Source organism: Sphaeramia orbicularis, chromosome 15 (genome assembly GCF_902148855.1).
Source record: "Sphaeramia orbicularis chromosome 15, fSphaOr1.1, whole genome shotgun sequence".
Taxonomy (NCBI): domain Eukaryota; kingdom Metazoa; phylum Chordata; class Actinopteri; order Kurtiformes; family Apogonidae; genus Sphaeramia; species Sphaeramia orbicularis.
The window spans coordinates 20,225,534-20,242,581 of record NC_043971.1 but is presented as its reverse complement, the minus strand read 5'-3'; the positions used below and the strand labels follow the sequence as shown (position 1 = coordinate 20,242,581).

General features: G+C 38.2%; 1 protein-coding gene across 2 annotated transcripts in view; it reads right to left on the bottom strand.

Annotated features, from left to right (window-relative positions):
* mlip (muscular LMNA-interacting protein) overlaps positions 1 to 17,048 on the bottom strand; it is an 86,412-nt gene that overhangs the window by 66,523 nt on the left and 2,841 nt on the right. For both annotated transcript variants that reach the window (XM_030156757.1, XM_030156759.1), the window contains exon 2: positions 5,213 to 5,338. In XM_030156757.1, the coding sequence (XP_030012617.1) occupies positions 5,213 to 5,338 (126 nt within the window). The remainder of the gene's footprint in view (positions 1 to 5,212; positions 5,339 to 17,048) is intronic.

Genomic DNA, 17,048 nt, shown 5'->3' with positions numbered 1-17,048 from the left:
CTCCCAGGGGCTGAGAATATTGGGTGGATGATAAAACATTGATTAATATTGTCTAAATGCAATGATGATTTCAAAGAACGACGGAGGAGTGACAAACAATCATGTTCTCAAGAATTTTTGAAAGCCACTCACATCCGACGCTTGTTAAACTGAAGGGTCAACTTCAGCCCAGAAGCTCCTTGAATTCCTGGTGTGAAAGCTTCACTAACTCTGCTATCATGGGTCACTGCCATCACTGAGTCAAGGTTACAGAGTTTATTTCAGTTGGTTGATTTTTCAAACACTAAAAGTGTTCAGTTTGTTCACTTTAATCTGCAGAACATTGTGTAAAGTGTTTTGCTGCTGCTGTAAAGTCATGATGTTTGGCTTGAAAATGTGTTTGAGTTATGTCCAGCTGCATACGCCTGCGTTTGTAAGACTGCGGACTGACTTTGGCTTAACGTATCAATAAGTTATGGACATTAGTGAAATTTTATGCCCATTTTTCCACATTATCATCTGCTCCATTCAGTTTATGTTATGAATTATTAAACTGAGCATTAGCTTAGGTTGTTAAAGCTTCAAAACCAGAAGTGTGTGCACACACAAACCCATAAGTACTTGAAATTTAGCGTATTAATAAAGGGCTGTATCTGTGTGCAAACTTCAGTTTCTTCACTGTTGAAAGAATCTGAATATGTGCTGTCAACCACTGGTGGAGCCCTAAAAGACGACATTTGGGCAGTTTTTGGTGGGGCACAGTATCCAAGTCAGTTTTCAGCTGCATGCACTATGACCACATATCACTGTTAGGATACACGGATATGCACCTCTATCTTTAAATATTAAAAAAAACAAAAAACAAAACTACACAGTATGTGTTTTCAGCCATGTATTTTTTATATGTAAATTTCACCGTCTATCCATCAAACATGCACATTATTCTGTGACTCTATTGTTAAAGTCAGGCATGTCCCTGACAAGAGTCTTTTCCACTGACAGGATTAACAATGCATTTAGACCAGGGCTGAAGGTGGTGCGGGCAGATTGCATGGCATCTAAAAAAAATATAAAACGAAGTGGCTATTCACTCAGTGCAGTGGGACTACTTTCTCATTTGTCTACTACCACAGAGCCAATCAGCGCCCTCATTATATCATGTGTAGATTGGTAACCTGTAACCCTGCTGCCACAGTACTGTGGTAATAAGCATCGCACATGCCATGTTACAAAAAAGGCTCGAGTACCAGTTATCACAAGCTGGTTTGTGCGCCTATTCACACTTTCAGTTTTAGCATCCAGGCAAACGACATGAAACGTGGTGACTCTTTTGCCTCATATGAGGAATTTGTCCTGGTTTTTGATGAATATAAATCAGTCACTGGGACAACGTTCAGAGTGCAGAATTCCTATCATTTGATTGTCCCTGTGGCAATAGACAAACCAGTACTTCCTGCCACAGTACTGTGACAGTAGCCATTGCCTTAAAAAAGGACTAAAATGAAACAGCAGAACCACTCCAGTAAGGAATCAATCCCCCAATTTCTTGTTTCTAAGGCAGTTGGGTTAACTACTGAGCTATCCAGCTGCACACATGCATTTGGGTAGTAATACTTAGAAAACCTATTTTCTGATTCCATTTCTGAGGAAGGTCTTGATTCTTTTCAGAATGTGATGTTTACGCCTGTGGGGGTGCCCGAAGCTCTCCTATTTATTGTATTGGAGAGAGTCCACTACACACACACCATTTATAACGAGAATGTATTATGGTAAATGCAGAGCCTTGGGTACAGATTGTGTGCCTCAAACAGCAAACATGTGATTTGACTGCTCATTAAACAATTAAAAACAGTTTAAAACTACATTTGAATGCAGATAATACACAGTACCCATGGGCTATATCATGTATAGCTCATTTATGTGAGACTGGTGGGGCAGCGCCCTAGTGCCCTCTATTTACCAGCCGCCACTGCATTCAGGCCAACTTGTCAATGATCATTTCAGCGTTTTCCTACATATCCTTGACCCCAAAATGGTGCATGATAAGTGTGTAAACTCACTCATATGTCTCAATTATTTTTTTCTTCCATCATTCCATAAATCTTCACACAAGGGTGAAAAATGCGTTCTCTGCATCTCATTTCATCATTTCGATGTCTCCTAACCGCAGCCATGTGTGCGCAATTACACACCCAAACAGTTTGCACCTCCTTTTGAGACGTGTTAAATATAGACGCAGTTTCAATGAGCAAAATTGCTTTTGGGTTTGATAAATCACTTTGCGTGTGCTAAATTAATATATTTACATTTTCTCCTCCCAGCACATGCACAACTGTGGGTAAACTCTGTGTAAACGCCCCATATTGCATATTCATTGTGTCAAATGTACTGACTGGATGCAGACGCAATATTTTGCACCTTTGAAAGACGCAACCCTTATTGCACACTGTTAGTAAATCAGTTTGTACATTTTTTTGTGTGTGCAATGAGTTTGCACACGTTTTAATACACGCAAACCTTTGATAGATCCGGAACCATTGTGTTTAGTCACAAATATTTCAATAAAACTCATTTTTCAAGCCAATGCATGTTTCACCTGCTGTTTTCAAAGCGCAGTGCTAATGGAACTAAGTGCTGACTGGCAGAGGTGAGGTGGAATTAACACATCTTTACAAGCTGTTACTACCCCATTAAATACACCAATGAACACTTGATTTTAATTAGTTTCTTTCTCTTATATTGCATTGTGGTTTTTGTTTGTTTGTTTGATCTATACATGTCTTATGTGTTTCAATCTGTTCCAGTAGTTGGACATCATGTGACATTAACTCATGAGATGTCTGATATTTTTGCATAAGTTTCACTAAGTTTAACAAATGTGGGTCCTTTGTGTCTTTGTTTGACGGCTCTTGATTTGAGTTTGTTACAGGTGTTGATGTAGAACGTGTTAGAAGTGTTCATTTCCTCCACTACTATTAAATGAAAAATAGGACCAATGGCCCTGTAGCTTACCGGCCAAATTAAAAACTTTGGGAAATGTATCCAGATGCCATTTATTATCACCCAGTTATGTGTATTTATTATATTACAGAAATAGCCCATGTTTTGGTCATATTCCAATCAGATCTCTAAAAAATTCAAATTCCAACTTGATATCACTGATACTTACTGATTTATTGGATCAATCCACTTCCTATCTGTTATAATGGGAAAATTTGTCAAAGTCACACCAAATCCAGAATCAGATCCGGATCGAAATAATTTCAATACCAACTGTTGACATCATCATAAAGAAGCTGTATACCAAGTTTGAAGTCAATCAGAACTGCAGTTTCTGAGAAAAGACAATTGAAATTTTTTCCCCATAAGAGCCCATGTTAAATTTTCTGTAAGTTCCTGGATCCAGAAGAAGATCCTGATCAGCATGTGGCCATTATGTTTTGGTCATCTCCCCATCAGGGCTGGACTGTAGAAATTTACACTGGATATCATTTTTTAGCTAAAAAAGGCTCCTATGTGACAATAATATGAATTATATAAAGCAAATAAGTTTGATCAAAATGATAAATGCTGTCTCAAGGTTAAACGGAGCGACAAACAGAAGGAGACGACACCATCATGTCAAAGACATAATAATAAGAAAGTTATTACTTATATTCATACTCTGTCAACACTGGTGAATTGCATTTCAAATGGGAAACTTTTAGATTTTACTCACAAATCCACAGACTCAAAACCTTAAAACCCAGATATCTTCAAGTTTGGGGATAAAGTTTGGAGAATTTGGATTAGTGCAGAGTCAGACGGGGACAGCTGGCTCTTTGTTAGTGCTGCAGAGTAGGAAACTGGGAACATAAATCATAAAGTTGCCGTATTTACTGCCAACAAGCGGTGATAAATAGACCTGCTCCCATATACAGACTGAAGCTGAACCTAATACTTTTGTTACATTAATATTCTGTTTTGTTTTATTTAATTTGCTACTTGATTTTTGCGTGTGTTAATTGTTGTGTTTTGTTTGACTGCTGTTGTCTACTTTATCTTGTTGTTTACTTTACTGTGTATTCATTTGTGTTGCCTTCAAGGATTTATGTATGTATGCATGTACTTATTTATTTACTTCAATGTGGGTGTGTAAGTATGTGTATGCGAGGGTGATAAGTGAGGTTAATTACTCATAAAAGATCTATAGGACTTGATTTTTCATATATTATGCTGATATGAAGCCAAAGGATAGACTGTTGTGTGGAGAAGGAGTGGGATTTTATAAGTTATATGTTCTCCCACTCCCTTTTAAACGTGCAAATGAAGTCATGTTTTGCTTTCATGTATATGTATAAGTTTTGTTTATTTTTCCCATGATTTCTTACGATCTGTTTTATTTCTAAGGACTAAGTAAGATTACTTTGTTTTGTTGCATATTTGAAATAAACTTAACTGAAAAAAAAGCTAGAGTTTCAAAGAGTGAATCATAGGCAAAATTAACCGCATGAATTAAGTGGGTACATCTAATACACTTACTGACTTGTGATAATAATAATAATAATAATAATAATAATAATAATACAATTTATTTATAGGCACCTTTCTTGGCACTCAAGGACACCATACAGTAAAACAGGAGAATATAAAACAAGCAATAAAACAGAGCAAAAAGTAAAAGGCAGGTTAAAAATTGGACAATGCAATTGTGTTCACTAAGAGAAAGCGGCCCTAAACAGATGGGTTTTGATTTTGGATTTGAAAAGAGGGAGTGAAGTGATATTTCTGAGCTCCGGTGGCAAGGAGTTCCAGAGTTGGGGAGCAGAGCAGCTGAATGCTCTGCTCCCCATGGTGGTGAAATGGACAGAGGGAACAGTGAGGTGGATGGAGGAGGAAGATCTGAGGGTGAGAGGGAGTGGCAACATGAAGGAGATCAGACAGATATGGAGGGGTGAGGTTATGGATGGCCTTGAATGTCAATAAAAGTATTTAGAATTCAATTCAGAACTGCTGGTGAGGTAGAGCTGGGTGTCATCCGCGTAACAGTGAAAGTTATTATATTTCTGGACTATATTGCAGAGGGGAAGGAGGTAGATGATAAAAAAGGAGGGGCCCCAGTACAGATCCCAGGGGCACACCTGAAGTAACGGGGGAAATGGTGAGGATGTGAAAGATTTGATCTGAATAAACTGAGAGTGTTACAAATGATGAAAAATCACAGTTTGGTCTTCTGCTGTGTAAGCATCTGTACCTTATGTGGTTCCCGTGACAGAACAGTAGACGCTTCCTCCACAGTGACACTGTTTTTAATTGGCAAGCTCTGTACCACTGGCACAAATGTGAAAGCACAAGGCTTAGACGGCACTCCTATTGAAACCTGTAAAAGAAAAAAAAAAAAAGGATCAAAGTCCCCATATCTCTAAGTGGTTATATTTCAATAGCACTTAGCGAAAGAAGGGTTTAGTGAAGATGAATGCACAAAATAATATGTCAAACCCAGTAGTTTAAGGTTGAGGTCATTACATTAAGACTATAGTACTCATCTGTATTTGTATTTCAGTCACTTGTGCTTTTTTTTTTTCTTCCTTTCATGCCTGAATACTGTTTGATTTCAGGTTTAAAGGAGTGTTTCTTCCACTCTCACAGGACTGTGCCACCATAATAATTTCAACACTAATGAGTCATCATCACACACATATGAAGATTAGGCAATTTGGCACTCTGTAGCTCAAAGGCTTTGGCAGATCCACATTCAGTGAGGATTAATGTGGTGCAATTAAACCAACTCATTCATATCCTCGAGGCAACAGTTCTGGATTTTTTTTTTCAGCCTCTGTTTTCTTCATGTTTTAGATTTTCTGAAAAACAAAAGAAAAAAGAACATGCCAAATAATAAATGCTAATAAAAATTAACAGCAGGAAAAGCATCTTTTGCCTTGAAAAATAACATTTACACAAAGAAAAAATTCCCTTTTTTTATAAAAGAAAAACAATAGAGACAGCAGCAGTGCCCACGGCTGTATGATTAACATTAATATAAAACGACCTCAAACTACCACATTGGCAAAAGAAATCAACAGTAATTCTCTGCAAAGAACTGTGACAAATGTGTTGGAGAAACTCTAAAAAGAGCCCTGTTTTCTTAGATTCTGATTTCTTTCAACTAAGCCCTCAAAATGTTTGGATTTACTTTTAGCTTTTTTCAGTTTTGAATCATGGTACAGTATATCATCCCACAGGCTCTTCATATGTTACAACCAGTCAGTTCAGACAATGCTTAGTTTCATGCAGAAATTCAACCCACGGTTTTAGTGCAAGAAAAAAAAAATACAAAAGAAAATCAGAAATGTGGGTGGGAAAATAAGGACCAAAATGACAATGGTGTAAACAATGAAGCAGCTTGACAGGTAAATAATGATAATGAATATGAAAATGAAGCTCAAAATGTAGATATTATCGAATGTCATCGTCAAAGGCTGCTGGGAGCTTCACATTTTCAGTGTATCCTTTTAGCTGTGAAATATATGACATAATACAGCTTTTAGCACCTTAATGGCTTCTATACTGCACCATTATTATGAAACATTTTCAGCTAATTGACTCCTTAAAATTATATTGTTGTGTATTGTAGAGGATAGGTGCTTTTTTGCCATAACAAGATTTGTGTAAAATAATAAGGTGATTCCTTTTAACCTTTAAGACAATGTTAACGGTTGTCTGGAGAGTATTACCATCTTTTCTTGAATTATTCAGTCTTTTCTCAGTGGGAACGGTGTAACATTCACAACATCACAGATAGTGGATCTATTCTCATGGGGCCAAGCAAGCTGAAAATGAAGAGGCGGAGCCGTGAGTGTGTGGTCGGAAAAAGCTTCCAGCTCATATGAAACAGAAAGCTCTCTAGGATTTCAATATTTGGTGCACTAGGAGCAGTATTTTCTGTTTTAGGAAAATCCATTCATTAATCGACGACACTCATCACTCTATATAATTAGATGCATTGTCAAGATGCTTTTTGTGTTGCTCAAATCTGAGTAGTGCTTAAAAGAAGAGGAAAGGAAATGTTCAGCGGTGAGTGAGACAAGTGTGGGTGTCTGACAATGTTTTCTATTCATTTTGACTCCAGTAATCAAAGCACATACTCATCAAAAGTCCTTCTGCTGCTTGCCAATCTCTCTCTCAGTGTTGTCAGGTCATGTGCAAAATTCAGACAACAATGTGAGGGCAGTGAAAATTTCCTTCACTAATCAGCGGAGGTTGTTGTTGCAGACCCTTGAGTATGTAATAAACATTCATCACACATCCTATACAGTCTTTTAGATTGAGAATTTGCATTAGATTGTTTCACCTTCCACTTCTTAAATTCCGTGAAGTTCAACTTGAGATAAAAATCATCTCAAAACACAAAAACAAAAAGACTATAAATAATCTATGATATATTGTGGGAGAATTGCAATGAGTAAAATATTCAGGTACTTTCAATCTATAGTTTATTTAGTGCATCCTGCAACATAATACACAACCCTCATCCAATTCTTGAGTGAAAAATTAATTAAATTCACAGTAGCATTTCCAGCTCTATTATTTGGTAAGAAAACTGTCAAAAAGATTTGTGTGCATAAGATAGAAATGCATGCATGTTATTTTATAGTTGTGCAAAAAATAAAGATTTGTAAACTCTTGAATGAGTTCAGTCATACATAAAATATATTGTGTGTATTTTATCTGTCAGAATTGGAATGCAAAAGTTTTGACATAGAGAATTACAAACGTGAAATGCAGCTTTCTTCATCACAAATAGGAATTCACCAACATGACTCTACTGTCAAAAATACATCAGTGAGCATATATTGAAGCACTAGCATAGATTCTGCACCAGCTACCCTGAGTGCCCCACTACTTGCCAGCAATAATAGTAGCATTTCAACTGACCAGGTATAGGTTATGACTGACTTTGGGGGTGGTTAGGGTCCAACTGCAACACACAGAAGTGAGAATCAGTTCTAAATCTTATTTATTCTGAAACCACAGTATGGGGGAACAGATGAAGAGAAGTGGTTCCAGGGTAGAGGGCAGACAGGTAGGTATACCAGTGAGAGCAGGCAGAAGGATGTGGAACTGGGCTGAAGGTAAGCAGGCAGAAGACAGGAGATGAGGTGAGATGAGGCAGGTGGAAGACAGGCAGAAAGATATAGTCCAGGGTAACAGGCAGACAGGTTTACCGGGGAGGGAGGCAGAGCGACGTGGTCCAGGGTCAGGCGGAGGTCCGAAATAAGAACGTGAGAAAGGAGCAGAGCAGGAGTGTCTGACACGTACTGAAGAACAATCTGGCAGAGAACTTCTTCTTTATTTTTTTAACGGCAGCATGAATTGTGCATTTCCACCGCCCTCTAGATATGAATGATCTCTCATGATTTACAGGCTATAATAATACACATTAATATGTAAAAAATAAAATAAAATAAAATAATGACTTTATCTCCCGATGAGTTGTTTAGAGTATCTTTCATGGTGAAAGTTTCTCCTAGGTCCTCTATTTTTCTCTGGCAGAGAACTGAGAGCAGAGGAGTGAGTCTGTCCTGTCAGCCTGATGAGCTGCAGCTGTGCTCACAGGTGATCTGAGTCGGCTGATGAGGTGGGCGTGGCTGAGTGAGGGAGGGAGCAGACAGGTGGAAAAGGATTGGCCGAAAGGTGTGGCACGATGAGGGGGAGGACAGCAGCAGAGAGTCCCAGGTGAAAACAGTGATAGTAATGAGATGACAGGGTCAGGAAGTAAAAAGGAAAGAAACAAACTGGGACAGGATTAGGCTTCTGGAACAGTACAATACATGTGAAGTAGGGATGCACTGATATCATTTTTTTCCAGACCGAGTACGAGTACTTACATTTGAGTACTTGCCAATACCGAGTACCGATACGAGTACTTAATAATCCCATTCCAGTTCTTAGTTCCTTTTGTAAATGTGCTTTATTGTCGTTGTCATTAGTCTGACTGGAACAACGTGCTGTTACTGACACTTAATGCGTTGGAATGAGTGTTTCTCAATTAATCCACCAGGGGGCGCCGCTCTGAATTAACCATACTGGACAAATACCACGAAGAAGAGTAAAGTATTTTGAGAAGAAGAAGAAGAAAGTTAGTAATAACAAACATGGAGACGACAGAGGTAACACTAATGTGATACTAATATGGCAGCATTTTCACTGGTAAGGATTAAAAGCTTAGCTTCAGCAGGTAGAGAAAAGAGAAATGAGTGATAAGTTTTGTTTTCACATCCGCTGGCAGCGGTCCGCACCGCTCCGTACTCTCGCTGGTATTCTCACTCAAGGTACGCATCCGCCAGCACCTGGAAAATGGATGGAACATACACGGAGGACGGACAGAACACTGCGTCCGTATCTGTCTGTGTCTTTAACATTACTTGCAGTCAGTGTTACTTTTATCACCGTCATTTATTTTGAAAAATCTCCACACTCTTCACACTCCACACACATTATTCCACCGCCTCGTACCTGCTGCACTGAACTGTGAATGTCACACTGCCGTAAGTGGTATCGGTGCATTTGTATCGGATATCTTTTACAAGTACGAGTATGAGTACACACACTGAGTATCGGAGCCAATGCCCGATACTTGTATTGGTATTGGTGCATCCTTAATGTGAAGTGTTCTTCTTGTTGGAGCTGTGGTATATCATAGTTTCCTGACTAATATGAATAGAATAGAATAGAATAGAATAGAATAGAATAGAATAGAATAGAATAGAATAGAATCTTTATTTTGTCAGTAGTAGTTTGTCACACACGTAAACATGCACCACACACTGAAGTTTGTCTTCTGCCTTTAACCCATCACTAGATCATACATCACACACACTGCATGCTGGAAGCAGTAGCTTGCCATGTCAGGTGCCCAGGGAGCAGATGGGGGGGGTTAAGTGCCTTTCTCAAGGGTACATCAGTCAACAACTGTCTGCCAGTCCAGGGAGTCAAACCGGCGACCCTTCAGTCACAAGCTGACACTCCAGTCATTTTGGCCATGGCTGCCCCCATATATGCCATAATATGCTGCTACATAGTGTATTTTATGTATTATTCATGCTCCTATTTCCTATCTGTTATATCGGACTGTTAGCTAAGGAAGCATCTTGTTCGGCTCAGCGCTTTAGACCATACATGGCACCCGTGGCACGAAACTGCAGCACCTGTGGCACATAGCCGCGGCAGACCTAGCTGAATCCATGCCAGTGCCTCGATATGCGCCCACTGTTTTTCAACTCATGTACAGTCTGTGGAATCGATGTATCTTCTGCTCGATAAATAATGCCTGTGAATTGGTGACGTATTTTTGACAGTAGAGCCACATTGATGAATTGTAAAGTTGCATTTCATATTTGTAATTCTTGACGTCAAAATTTTTTCATTCCTATTCTGTCAGATAAAATACACATAATACATTTTATGCATGACTGAACTCATTCAAGAGTTTTACAAATATTCATTTTTTGCACAACTATATAATAATATGCATGCATTTCTATCTTATGCACAGCTTCCTTTACCCCATACTCTATACATACATCACATCATATGTTTTCAGTGATGTTGAAATTCAAAGAAATTCACAACCAGATCACATGTTAAAAAATGTCCTCATCTAAACAGCAGAAAAGGTAGATTCCTACTGACTCCCAGAATAACGTGTATCTGATGTTTCTAGATTTGCTGATATGATTAATGGCAGAAGAGCAAAACCTATGTGAAAAGTTAAAAAAAATCTTCTCATTTCCTTGCATAATGCTATTCTTAAATTGTAATATAGTCCAAAAACATTGAATTATTTTGTGGGTATCTTGAACAAATAGTATTCTGAAGAAAAAAAAAAAACAATTTTGTCAAAAAGTGTATTTTTCAGGAAGGAGGTTTTACTCTTCAGCCATGGCTTTGTCACTCTCAACAAGAAGTCAAGCAGAGGTTTAATGAACATATACATCCTTAAAGCACAAGAACATGACATCTTTCTCGTGTTAATTTGTCGTCTACATCTTATCAGTAGATCACTCACAAAAACTGGAAACTCCCTTCAGTACTTTTTATAGATTGCTACATTGCTATATTGCACAATCTGTCCCTTTTAAATATGAACAACTCACCCTGCACTTAGGGGCATATGCTAATACTGCAGCTGCTTGCTCGTTTTTTTTTTTTTTTTTTTTTTGCCCTCTGTCAGTACCTGATCTGTGTGGGCACCCATGCAGAAATTCTACTTTATGTCACAGGTATTTCAAACTAATTGGTAATAGTGAGCTAACCTAGCTGTCTGGTTCAATCAGACTGATGTGACATTACGAAACAACCACATAGAGAGCCTGCTAATTAAAGAAAATGTAGGTTGCAGTGTATATTGGCATAGTAGACAGTAATTTTTGCACATAAATAGAATAAAATCAGGTTTCATTTACAAATCAGGTAGTATGTAACACCTCCTCAGTCCACTCCTGTCAGGTCCATGAGTATTTGAATTTGAAACAAAGTGATCAAGATGTGATTGATTAAAGTGTCAATGCAAGTGAAAGTGATCACCTTTATTTAATAATGTATTTGCTCTGCTAGTAGTTCTTTGTACACATAGAAGTTAAGTTTTTTCTTCTGCTTGAAACAAATAAATAAATAAATGAATGAAGGGTACAAATATATGGACAAATGATGCACAGATATGAATGAATGATGTGAAAATATGAATATGAAAGAGGCAGTCATTTGGCTGAAAAAGCAAAATATCTATCTATCTATCTATCTATCTATCTATCTATCTATCTATCTATCTATCTATCTATCTATCTATCTATCTATCTATCTATCTATCTATCTATCTATCTATCTATCTATCTATCTATCTATTACTGAGATGGAAAGAAGGAATGCACTGATGAGCTCAGCAGGACCAAAAGACAAAGAACACAGAGTAACATCCACCCATGTCAAGAACATGAGGAGGAAGGCATGTCATTATAAAGGTCTATCATCAAACGAATGAATGTAAATAACAGAGGGTTAACAACAGGGTGCAAACCACCGGTAAAAACAACAGGAAGGAAAGATTAGAATTTATCAGAAAATATCTGAAAAAGCCTGGGAAAAGATGCTCTGGATGGATGAAACCCAGAGTAATTGGTACAGAAATGATGGTAAGATAAAGGTGTGGAGAAGGAAAGGAACAGCTCATGATCCAAAGCAGACCACGTCATGTGTCTGACACGGTGGATCGGTGTTATGACAAGGACATGTGTGGCTGTCGCTGGAACTGGGTCACTGGTGTTTACTGATGATATGATGCCGATAAAAGTAAAAGGATGGATTCTGAAGTATACAGAACTATCATCTCTGCTCAGATTCAGACAAATGCTGTAACCTGAGCAGATGGACGACAACACAAAACCTACAAGTAAAAACAACCCAAGAGATTTAGAAGGTGAAGACATTGGATGATCTTCAATGGTCAAGTCAGTCACATGATCTCAACCCAATAGAGCAGCTTTTCAGTTACTGAAAACTAAAATGAAAGAAAAAAAAAAAACATTAAGAAGTGACTCATAAACATACAAAAGGCCTGGGAGGTTCCAAACTTCAATCCTTTGTAATCAGACACTGACCTGAAAATAGATTTAACAGCCTGTTTTGGTGTTAGAGGGTTATGCCTTTATATTTTCCAATGAATGAGCTTTTCAAAGAAATCAAGTCTTCAAAGCAGGTTTTCCCTGACTTTTCTGTAAAATACTACTGCTTTAGTGACTGTATCTTTCTTTAAGACATAGAAGAGTAGACCTGCTGTACATCCTCATACATTCTGTGTAAAGGCGAAGACACACCAACCCGATTTTCGGCGGTCAGACGTCGTCGGGCAGTCTGGCAAGGTTGGTGACATGAGTCTGTTTGGTGTGTTTCATGCGATCGGTCATTGTTAATGCTATTGCTAGTCGTTTCAGCTGATTCAACATGTGTAATTGGCCACTACCCAGTCGTTCAGTCGGCCCAATCTGATTGGTGGAGGGCAGAGGCAATTTCTCACAGACTGCCAGGGAAGCTCGGCTTCCCCTAAAATTACGAAAATTAAATGGTTAAATATGTACGGTTGTGTTGACATTTCATTGACTACAAATGTGTTAGAACACGTTCATCTCAAAGACGAGTTTGTTCAGAATCAGCTTTATCACAAATCAACAGACTCGATGTTGTTACTTCTCATACATTCCCGTTGCGCTGTTTTCTCATACGATCTCTGCTCAGTGCATTTGCCCGTAGACGCTCAGCATCCATGCACTTCAATGGGACTGAGTGGAACAGTTTTTTTCATTGCCTCAAAACTGGATGGTAATTGGATAAATGCCACGATGTTGTCCTGCCCCCGGACGCTCAGCGTCCCTGGGGGTGAATGGAGCTGTGGGCGGAGCTCGGCTGGGCGCCAGGATTCCACGTGTTGATTGGAGGATCAGTCGAAAGGCTGAATCTCGTTTGATTGACAGCTATTTTGAGATCTACTCCTTCACTGACACAGTTCAGTTTAATACCGTCACACATTCTGGTATGAAATGGAGAGAGAAACCACTACCAAATTACTTGTTCATTTCTTGCACTGTAAATAAAACACACTCATTGTACTTTCTTGTTTCAATTTAACATAATTTCAGCGTTTTCTTGTTTAGTTGGTATGATAAGGTCACCGACTATTTTCTTAAAAAGGAATGGAGGGCCGAATTTATGTTTAAATAACTTGACTTTTTTTTATGTAAGCCGACAATGAGTTTCCCCTCTCTGAAAGACGAGCAGCCGCCACTGGTGGAGGGATAGCCCTTGACTAGTGAATCACTGAACGAGAAGTTTCCATGTGAATACAGCTATGCCAAGGTATTTCACACTATTATTGTCTTCTATAATAGGCCATTCACTGCTCATATCGTATCTGAATGAGTGCCAATCAGTGTTGCCTATGGACTTCATTCATTCCATGAAGTGAACACTGTTAACATAGTTAACATAGTGCAATTTCTCCTTAGTTTTTGCCTGTGACATCTTTCTTCTTCCACAAGAAGAAGCCCGGGAACTGACAACACCAGTATCTTCTTATTACTGGCCATTCGTTCAATGAGTACAACAATCCTTCTTGACTACTCAACACTCTCCGCTGACAACAATGACTGAAGACAGCGAGCTCTGTGTTTTGGTCTAGAGAGACGTTCCGTCATTTCAGTCGGTAGTCGATTTAGTGTGTTCTTCACAAGGCTCTCAACTGATCAGATGAGAGCCAACTGATCAGTTGGGCTACCTTTTCTGGCAATGACTGGCAGTTGGGTTGGTGTGTCTTTGCCCTAAGCCTGTGTTACACTGCAAAAAATGAATATCTGACTTAGATCAATTGACTTACATTTGGAATATTTATCTTGACAGATCATTTTTTAGATGGAGTTTGGATGGATGAATGGATTTAGAGGAGGCATGAAACCACCTCTCAAACAAACTACTATTAATCCATAACCGTTCTATCTCAAAAATTCTTGCAGGTGAGACTTGTGGTGAGTCTTGTGAACATATCGACGTATAATATGTGGAAAAAAAGTCAGAGCTGAACAAGCAGTGATTGTGGGAATCCGGAGTTTGTCAAACATGTTAATGACAGAAATTTAACATGGGAGTGAATGAGGGAAAAATTTTGCTTTCGTTTCATGTCTCTACGACATTCCTACTGGCTGTAGGAATTTTTCTGCCATTTTTCAAATTAGTCAAGGGTCATGTTAAACTGTGTTATCATTTTTGTCATGTTTTAAGCCTGGAAATAACAATAAATGGTTAAAAAAAAAAATAGCATATCGCTGTCATTTCTTAAGATTCTTAAATTGAAAAATTCAGTCTTAAAATAAGGAAAACAATCTTGATCCTTTGCTGAGAAAATTTGCTAAATATTGTCATACTTTGTTACTAGTAAAATCTGGTTTGATATTAGCTGGAAAATCTTATTAAGAAAAAGTTATATATACTGTATATATTTTTTTAATGAGAATATTTTTCCAATGTAAACATTTCTTGGGAAGGTTTTTTTTTCTATTTTGATGAACAATAAAACAAATGTTCTAGAAATAAGGCTTTTTTCACTTTCTTTGAAATTATTTTTTGCAGGCTCAGCGCCAACATCAAAGAAAAGTTGCGAAAGGCGTACACTTGTTACTCTGATGCAACCTATTTTATATTCTCTTTATTTTCTGTATTGATTAAGATTTCTGCAAGTGTTTCATGATGAAGTCTTTATTCCTCTGCTGTAAACTGTATGAGGACAGGTGTTCTAAGTCAGAGTATTCAGAAAGCAGTCAAAACAAGAATTGAAAAAGGGGTGAAATGTAAAATTTTTACGGATAAAAAGGTATGAATATGTGAACACTGACATTCTTACATTCAGACGAAGTATTAAAGATGTAGCTGTACCTGATCTGATATTTATAAGAGCTTTGTATTGGTTTAGCCATTAAAATAACTGCAGGTCTAGTCACTTAATTGAACTTGTGTCTGTCAGATGGGCGTCATTAAACACAAATGGATTCATTCCTGTAGATTTTAATGCAGGCTTTTAGATAAATCTAGCGCATTGTTCTTTACAAAAAGACAGAAGACAGATTAATAGATTGATGCAGACAGATTCAGTCCAGAAAGATAATCAGGTATGACTGCAGGTCACCACAGAGCTTCAGTCTATACGTACACCTAAAAACCACCAACCAGGCCAGAAATCTGGGTGTAGTGATGGACTCAGACCTAAATTTTGAAAAACACATTAAGGCAGTCACAAAATCAGACTATTATCACCTTAAGAACATCACAAATATAAAAGATCTGATGTCTCAGCAGGACCTGGAAAAAATAGTCCATGCATTCATCTTCAGTCGGCTTGATTATTGTAACAGTGTCTTTACAGGTCTACCTAAAAAATCAGTTAGACAACTGCAGCTCATTCAGAACTCTGCTGCTAGAGTCCTCATGAAGACCAGAAAAGCAGACCACATTAGTCCAACTCTGAGGTCCTTACACTGGCTGCCTGTCTGTCAGAGGATAGACTTTAAAGTTGTGTTGCTGGTCTATAAAGCTCTGAATGGTTTAGGACCAAAATACATCAGTGACCTCCTGACCCAGTATGAACCCACCAGACCCCTCAGGTCATCTGGATCTGGTCGTTTGTCAGTTCCCAGAGTCAGAACCAGACACAGAGAAGCTGCATTCAGCTTCTATGCTCCACATGTCTGGAACAAACTCCCAGAAAACCTCAGATCAGCTGAAACAGTCAGTTTATTTAAATCCAGGTTAAAGACCCACCTGTTCTCAGCTGCATTTGAATAGAGTTTTTATTCATCAGTTCAGATCTGCACTGTTTCTATTAAGTTTTATCTACTTATCTGTTTTTTTGTTGTTTTTTTTTCTCATGCCTATACTTTTTATTGTTTCCCTGCTGTAATGCTTTTAATGTTTTATGTAAAGCACTTTGAATTGTCTTGCACATGAAATGTCACCTGTGGAATGAACAGGACTGAAAAAACACCATCCAATCATTTTAACTGACCCATCAAAATGATTGAATGATGATATGTCTGTCAATCTCAACTGCCATTTGTCCCTCCCCCCTCTGCAGGTACCCCTCTTCGTGCATGAATCGCACTGTCGCAGAGGCTTGGAGCACTTGTACAGGAAACGAAGCCAGAGCCAGAGCTTGGCAAGCTATATTAGCAAACACACTAAATTAAAATGCGGTAGACACTTGTACGTTAGGAACATTATAGCAGAAAAGGTGCCAACAACGGGTCAAAAATGAAAAACTGTATTTGAGAAGGCAATTGCCAACAAAAAGGCTGCTATGTTAGTAATGCTGCAGCAATGTTTTACCGGGCTAATGTTGCGTTTCATGTATTTTCAAAATGTAGCTTGATCAAACCTTTTTTCCAGGATCACCTACCCTACCTTAAAAGGGTGATTATGCTATTATTATATTTTCAATCATATTGTTCTGTAGGTGGAACCTGAACTAAAACGAGTTCAGCATCCTTGATTGT